Below are 8,637 nucleotides of genomic sequence, written 5' to 3' on the forward strand. Positions count from 1 at the left end.
CGATGCAGTAAAAGTGCTCTTTGATAACTTTGCCACACGGACCATGGCTTATGATTTCCATCATGTGATAGGCCTTGTGAAGTTTGACTGGCGCGTGAAAACCCTCCACACATTCACAGAAACGCTGGAGAAATTCAAGGTAATTATCATATATGATACTTCTTCATGAACGTGCAATATCGGCTTTATTGTGGCACATACTGAGATGTATTCTTCACTGTAAATCAGTGGTTTTCAACGCTTTTCATATCAAAGTCCATTATTTATTCAGCATTTGAGCCACGGACCACCATTTGATCAGATCTAGCCTCTCAGACCCCAAAACGTAGAATATTTTGTTGTCGTTGGATGAGATTTTGTAAAACATTTGTGGTACTATTAGGAGATATAACAGGCAAACGTTGATCAAAATATCAATTCTTCTACGTCCTCTAATTGTGTAGACTTGCCAAAATGGGTTAACAATAATTTAACTCTTGAGAGCGTAAATGGGTCCATTTGGTTTAATTTTACACTTTACCACTTTCAAGAAGTGGGTCTATTTGGTTACAAACTCTACATCATTTAGCTGGGGACCACCTGGAACCAAGCCCCCAGTGCACCTCTCCAACGTTGAAGCACTGGGCCCTAGTGGTAAGAGGTGGGACTGCAGGCGGACCCGTGGAGTTATGACCCCGTGCAGCTGGGTTTCCTAATTGCGGAAGTAGACGGTCCTTCCGGGTGCTTCAAAACGCCACTGAGCAACCTACACTGACATGAATAGCGGGTGGGGGGGGCTATCGCGCCGGTTCAGTCTCTTATGCCTGGAACCCCCTCAAGGGCCGGACCACTGGTTGAAAACCACTGCTGTAAATGAAAGACATACAGTCACGTATGGTGTAATTATGTAATAGGCTGCCAGTACTAGTATTGTATTTGACCTTGAATTACCGTACTACAGGCAGTGACCAGGGACTGCAGTACGCTGCCAGAGGGAATCTACAGCGATTCAGTTGGCGGGAATTTAAAAGTTTCTATAACATTTGTGGTATACATTTATAGGATCACATCCACAGTCTTCAAACAACGGCAGGCACCAACCTCTACGATGCTCTGCAACATGGAGTGTTTGAGTTGGAAAAAGTCAAGATGAAGTTCAAAGATTGCAGACTTCGCATCATGTGTCTTACAGATGGAATGGATCAGGGGTAAATTGAATGTAACAGCATGTTAGTACTTATAGTATTGTTAGTATTGAGAACAAATTGCAATGTTATGTTTTTACTGGGATGTGCATGGGAATTATATGACCTGATCATCTGCCCATAGATCACAGACCAAGCCAGTTGATGTTGTTGAAAGGCTGATAAACGCCAACATCATTGTGGATGCAATCCTTCTTGGAGACGTGGAGAATAACATGTTGCATGGAATTAGCAATGCAACAGGTACCGAGCATTCAGCATTCAGCATGCTACTTTAACACTTGTATCTATATCTATGTGTAGAACTACTGGAGCCTATCTCACAACTGAATGCATGTGGTTTCAGGTGGTTGCTGTTTCAAACCAGAGACGAGCATCGACGGCCTGAAGCTGTTTGAGATTGAGACGGTTCTTTCTCTGGAGATGAGGAAACCCAAAGTCAAACTCGATCCAGCTACCCTCACTGAAGTTTGTTGCACTACTACACAGGGTTGGGGTGTGGTGGTGGGCTATCAATCTCAAAATACAGAGGATTGGGTATCAGGTTTAAACGGCGTGGATGCATTGTATATTACATTTTGAAAAAAGATCATGTATTTCACACTACCTGGCACTGACTACCGGTATCTATGATTCACTAATGACTTGTTCCAATTCTATGAATTGACTATTGAATTTCAGCTCAGTAGCAATCGGATTGGATTTGGAACATTGTTTGACAACACAAGTGAAAATGTTCCAGTAATTTGTCAGTTCAAGTGATTGAACATGGTGGCTGATCACATTATAATAATGATGCTATTGATTATCATTTACAGTGGGTTTTAACGAGCCTCTTTGCCAGTCGTGGATATGATGAATTCCCAGAAACTTCACTGCCAAAGGCGTTGGACAACAAAGTGACAATGACAGAGAAGTAAATAATGGAATAAAATAAAATGCATTGATCTACATATAAATTACTTTTTGGCAGATATTTAAAAAATGATATACATTCGGACATTGCCTCAAACAAGTCTCCTCCACCTCTGTCAACAATTATATTTTTAACAAAGTTTTACATTTTCTTTTTCATGTAGTGCTCTGAAAAAAAAGATTTGTGTTAAGAGTGGGCGTTTCATGGAGAAGTACAAACGCATCATGGAGGAGTTGAAGAGTCTGCATTGTGATCCCCATCCATTTCTCTCCATTTTTCCATCAGAGTCAGACTTAAGTAGGTGGCCACAAGTGTGTGTGTGTGTGTGTGTGTGTGTGTGTGTGTGTGTGTGTGTGTGTGTGTGTGTGTGTGTGTGTGTGTGTGTGTGTGTGTGTGTGTGTGTGTGTGTGTGTGTGTGTGTGTGTGTGTGTGTGTGTGTGTGTGTGTGTGTGTGTGTGTGTGTGTGTGTGTGTCTGTGTGTCTGTGTGTCTGTGTGTCTGTGCCACGCGACACAGGATGAGAAGGACCTGTGGTTGATATGCCACTCACACTTCATTGAGAGAAACCAGCTTGTTTTTAACACTGACCCCAGCTGGCATACAGCACCCAGGTGCACAATCACAGACAAGTTGGAAGTACCACAACACATACAAGGCTTTGCATATTTATTTAATTAACCCCCGGGGCAGCAGTGGCTCAGGGGTAGAGTGGCCGGTAGAGCGTCTGTAATGTATGGCAACCGTGAGGTTCCGAGTTCGAACCCGGGCTCCCCCAGAGTTAGTGTCGAAGTGTCCTTGAGCAAGACTTTGAACCCCTAATTGCTCCTGATGTGCAGGTTGGTGCCTTGCACGGTTTCCTCTGCCATCTGTGTATGAATGTGTGTGTGTGAATGGGTGAATGTAAAGAACAATCTATGTAAAGCACTTTGGATAAAAATTAAAAAGCGCTATATATTTATAAATGCACCAATTACCATTTACCCTAGCTCTTAGTCAATGCAAGACTTCCTCAATTTCCCAATATAATTAATATATTGGTAAATTGGGGAAGTCCTGCATTGACCATCTATCAATATACGATATTGATAACTTTTCAGCCTTCTGGAAGCTGGCCATGGAAGGTCCTCCTGACACGCCGTACGAGAATGGAGTCTTTGAGCTCTACTGCCAGTTTGGTCCTGACTATCCTGTGAAACCTCCTCTGGTCCGCTTCGTCACACGTGTATCCTCATTATTACATCAGTCATGAACGCACACTGATATTATATTGAAAGTACAGTAATACTCTTGTTAAAGTTGATAGCATTATGACAAAGGCTTACCATATTGAAAACAATGTAACAGAACTTGTTACAAATCAATCTTTCTTAACCTAAGCATAGATACATCACTGCAACATCAACAGCGTGGGTCGAATCTGCCACAATATATTTGACCGTGGCTACAACGCTCAAATAACCATGAGAGAAATCCTGGATGCCATATATGGACTGCTCATCGCCCCCGAGCCTGAAGACCCCCTGGACAGGTTGTTTTTTAAGACTTTGATTTAAAACAAAATGTAATCCGAACCAATGGATGTTCCTTTAATCCACATTTATTTTAGCCAATTGTTTTGACAAGTAACGTACAATTTGGCAAGGCAAGTTTATTTGTATACCACATGCCATACACGTAAATTGACGGTGCTTTTGCAACTGCATATGGCATAAAAAGACGATTTAAAAGTGGCCTTATTTAAAATGAATGCATCTTTCTTTCCCTTTGGAAGCATTTTGGCGGAGGACTTCTTGACCAGCCGTGATAGATACGATCAAGCAGCCAAGGAGAATACAGAAAAGAATGCAGGGACTTCAATCGATGACGTGGAGAAGGTGAACAAGTCATTCCTTTTTAGTGAAATCATGATGGTTTATAACTTGTATGTTGTTGGTCATTGAACAACTCATTCATTCATTCTGCTCTCTTATTCATTGAAAGAAACTGGTGGGTCAAAGTCGTCGTGCTCCACTTATACCCCGACATCTGATCTGTCCACTGACCAAGAAGATGTTTGTGGATCCTGTGAAAACAAGAGGTGGAGAGATATACGAACGAAAGGCCATCGAGAAACACCTCAAACAGTAAGCCCCCCCCCCCCCCCCCCCCCCCACACACACACACACACACTCATTTATCTTTGCCAGGATTGTCTTACATTCCTTATATTCCGTTATTGAACATTCTTTTTCAGGGAAGGAAGTTGGGATCCCATTGCTGGCAAAGGCCGTCTCCTCAGTAGAACTGACCTTAAATCAGACCATGCCATGAAGAGAATGGCGAAGGAGCACCGATCCTACCAAATTGGAACATAAATGTGCAGAAAAAGGGTGGTGGACTTCATTCTTCATTTTCAGTTGTGGTTTGTTTTCATCATATCACATAAGTGAAACTAACTAACTAAAAACAAAACTGGCTGGCTGGCTTTTGCATTGAAATTGTAAATGTTGTCGTGAGCTGCACACAAATTATCATGGCAGGGTTAATAAGTCGTGCATGTTTGAATTGCTCAAATGCTCTTTTATGCTCTGCTCTTAAAATTGCATTCAAATTAAACACTCATGTAACTTAACCATGCCATGACATAAGTGTGTTGGGATATTTATCTCGAGCAGGTTTGAAGTATCTTGATCTGCTTTGGAAAATACACCGTTTACAGAATTGTTCTGATCAAAGATGGAATCTTGGAATTAATGCTGTTTCTTAATTTCTTGTCCTGATCAAAGATTTCCTGGAATTAATGCTGTTGTAAGATGTTTGTTAAAGATTATTTCTTTGATCATCAGTTCATTCTTTGTTATATGGTTATGTTAAAGTTATGTCAAGATAATGGCTTTGCATCTACAGTACATATTATTGGCATGCAAAACTGGTATTACCCAAGATTATTTGATTGTTATTTATTATTTAATAATTGATACATGTTACTGTATAGTGTATACATTACATTTACTTTTTTTTTGTTTCTTTTTAATGTTATGACTATAACATTTTGTTCAATATGTGTAAAACCATGACAAGAAATAATTGTTTTCATGTTCTGTAAGGCTGGAGCATCAAAGGTTCCTCCATATTTGGAGCAAAATAAAACTGATTAGAATCTCAGTTCTGTCCATTATTCTACATTCTGAAACAAATTTATTTCATGTGAAATGGGTTTCAACTTTCAATTGAATGGGAAATTATTACTAGCCTATTAAAAATCTAATTACTATAGGGGGGGCTACTCCAGACACATTTGGTGTATGGCAGTTTATGAAGACCAGACCCCTTTATGGGATAACCCTAACATTCCTATCCAACAGCTGACGGAACTAGGTCCAGGATATGATCCACCCATACACTAATTCCAACATGGTTAATATGGTTCCATTTACTCTGATCATGAGCAACTTTCTGTCATAACTAGCCATGATTCTAAGTATTGTTTTTGGGAGTATATGCTCCCCAAAACCAACACTTAGCCTGATGCTGCTACACGCAGTTACTGGAAGAAAGTTGCTCATAAACATTAACAGTGGATTAAAAACAAAGTCTTGACAGACAAAGGATAACATAAGATGTCTAGATGTGCAGTATTGGGGAGTTTATGATTGTCTAATACAATCAGATGGGACATTTCCTTTTCAGGAGTGGGACTCTCAATGGAGTGAATTGCAATTTAGGTTGGAAATCCTACATTTCTTGTGGCTAAAGGATGGAGATTGTTTGGTTTATTATGGGTGTGCGAGATGTATTCTCAGATATTGGGGAAGAAAATATATATAGACTATGGTGTCTAGGTGTGTTCCCTAAGAAGAGAGAATTACAGCAATTGGTGAGTTAAGGAGAGCCTAAGATGTCGTAAATGCCAGGCTACTTCCTTGCTGGGGGGTTGGCTGTTGGCCCGCATTCCAGCTGTGAAGGGTCTAATAGTTTATGGGACCTCTCAGGGCAGTGGCAACTCACACAAATAGAACATGGAAAATGGGGGATGGAGTAACCAATCTTTAATTCCTCTTCAATTGTTTAAATGTGTTCTAATAACCTACCAATATATTGGGTTGGTAAAAAGGCTAAATGATAAATACCTGTAATAGTCTAAACAGTTTAGTTGGGCATTACAGGGACTGTAACAGGAGCTGGCCACAGCAGCCAGAGGTGCTGGCTGCTGGTCTGTGGGATCTGATTGGCTGAAAGTGTTAGTATGGAGGTGGGATCAGTCAGAGGGCTGCATTGACTATTCTGTATGGCACAAAGGGTAAATTAGATTCACCAAATACCATCGAACGTGATACATGTCTAGGCAGAGACCAGCGGTAATTATTTGCTATATATTATATGCTATAATGTATTATGCGATTATATAATTGTACATTATTAACAATTGATGTAATATGATGTTTAGATGGTAACCAAATGTCATCTGTGTTCTTGTCTCCCCGGTCATTGATCAATTAACATCTGATTAACGATAAGGTAGAATTAAAACCACATGATTAACTAAGTCTGAGAAACAACCATGACAAGCTAAACTGTACTATAATCTGGGAGATTAGAGTGCTCAAATGATAGTAAACCCTACCGACAGAGTTAGGATAGAACTACAGACCAATAGGACCTGTAATCCAGATTCCGGGGTTACTGTGTTCATCTTGAGTTGGGGGGAAGTGTGAACAGATCGTGTGAATGTATGATTGTAAGTGTTTAATTAATATGAATTAATAAAAACCCTATAAAATGCACGTTTGAGTTCATCACATATAAGCTATCATTGGGAGCATTTGGTTCAACTGTGCGTGTTAGTCCTTAAACTCTGCCTACGGCAAGGGCTGGTCGGAGCCTCGGCACAACAAGCCAAATAACCGAACAGTTTTAATTCGCTGCGAGCAGCGAAGTGTAATATAGCCTATAATCTAGGCATATTACCAGTTTTAATATAGTCTATAATCTAGACATATTAAAGTTTTAATTCGTTGTGCACTAAAGTGCACAGGTTTAAATCATAGATTTAAGAGTTTTGTACCGTGCGCTGGGATCAGCGCACAGTTTTAATTCGTTGCGGGGGGTTTAAAGCGTAATATAGCCTATAATCTAGGCATATTACAGTTTTAAATCGTTGCTGGGGGTTTGAAGCGTAGTATAGCCTATAATCTAGGCATATTACTAGTTTCAAATCGCTGCGTGCAGCGACTAGCTTTAAACAGTTCACCATATACCAGTTTAAAGCGCTGTGCTACTAGAGTGCACAGTTTGGAACCGTACGGCCACTAAAGGGCCTAATGTACGGAGGTTAAATCGCGGAGCGAATAGTTTAATTCGTTGCGTAGCCGTGCGCACAGTTTAATTCATAGCGTGTCACTGACGTGACTTGACTTGAAACAAGATCTGTACCGTGCGCATCAGCGCACGGCTCACATCACGGCCGGGCGGTTGGAGATATAATATAGCCTAAACTGAGACCGTTTGGACATAGTATGGTTTCAATCGCTACCGCGTTTAAAGAACTTTAAATTAGTGGTCACTAAAGTGACCGCAATTTAAAGGCAGTTGTGCTGTGCATTGGGAGCAGTGCACAGTAATTCGCCGCCGAGCGAAAGTTAATTCGCCGCCGTGCGAACTGTTTAAACCATAGAGCCCCTAAAGTGCCTGGTTTGAACAGAAATAAAGTGCCGCTGGGGTCAGCGTGCAGCTGTACACGCGCCCGGGCATATTTGAGATATAATATAGTCTGAACCGAAACCGTTTGACATATTACAGTTTAAATTGCTACCGCGTTGTAAAGGGCTTTAAATAGCAGTCCCTAAAGGGAGCTGCAATTTAAAGTTGTTTAATTCAGAATATAGTTCAACTGCAACGGTTTGAATTTATTCAGTTGCCGTGCTGTTAAATTAAACAGCGTAGATCGGTGTATAGTCACTAAAGCGACCACAATTGTAACAAAAGCCGAAAGACGGCACCCCGTTTGATTGTGGTTGTCTGGTGTGACGTGGATTCAACTGAAATTTAAGCCGTGCGTTGATGAGCAGCGCACGTTGATGTGAATGCGATGCCGCAGCGTTAGTATCGACAGGATTAAATCAAACTATAAATGCTGCCGTGACGGCATGCCGTTTTGATTTGTGCTACTAACTACGCGGCACCGTTAAACTGTTTTCATGTGGGTATGGGTCCATGGGGAAAACAACAGTTAAAACCGTAAGCCACAAAAAAAGTGACTGCGGGTTTAACTAATGGTTTGGGAGTCATTGTTCGATAGGGCAAAGTTCTAATCGACGGTCAGTTTAGGAAACTGATTATTAAAGACTATTTGTAACCAAACATAAGGTTTAATTGAGACCGGATAAGACACCGGTTGTTTAAACCAAGAGAGGTGCTTTTTATAGTAACCACAATAAAAGTGTTTTCTTTCTGGGTGCTTAGACCGCACCAAGAAGAACAGCATTTAGTGCATGTGAGGAGGGGGGAAATTCCTCTTTCTGTCATGCAATGTCCAGGGGGACTGGTAATTACTGTCATG

General features: G+C 40.9%; 1 protein-coding gene across 1 annotated transcript in view; it reads left to right on the forward strand.

Annotated features, from left to right (window-relative positions):
* Positions 1 to 4,467, forward strand: part of LOC306924540 (ubiquitin-conjugating enzyme E2 2-like) — a 30,835-nt gene extending 26,368 nt beyond the window's left edge. The window contains exons 7-8 of the mRNA XM_079503092.1: positions 4,080 to 4,222; positions 4,333 to 4,467. Of these exons, the coding sequence (XP_079359218.1) occupies positions 4,080 to 4,222; positions 4,333 to 4,453 (264 nt within the window). The 3' untranslated portion in view covers positions 4,454 to 4,467. The remainder of the gene's footprint in view (positions 1 to 4,079; positions 4,223 to 4,332) is intronic.
* The last annotated feature ends 4,170 nt before the right edge of the window (positions 4,468 to 8,637 follow it).

The sequence above is a fragment of the Electrona antarctica genome (assembly GCF_951216825.1).
Source record: "Electrona antarctica genome assembly, chromosome: 1".
Taxonomy (NCBI): Eukaryota; Metazoa; Chordata; class Actinopteri; order Myctophiformes; family Myctophidae; genus Electrona; species Electrona antarctica.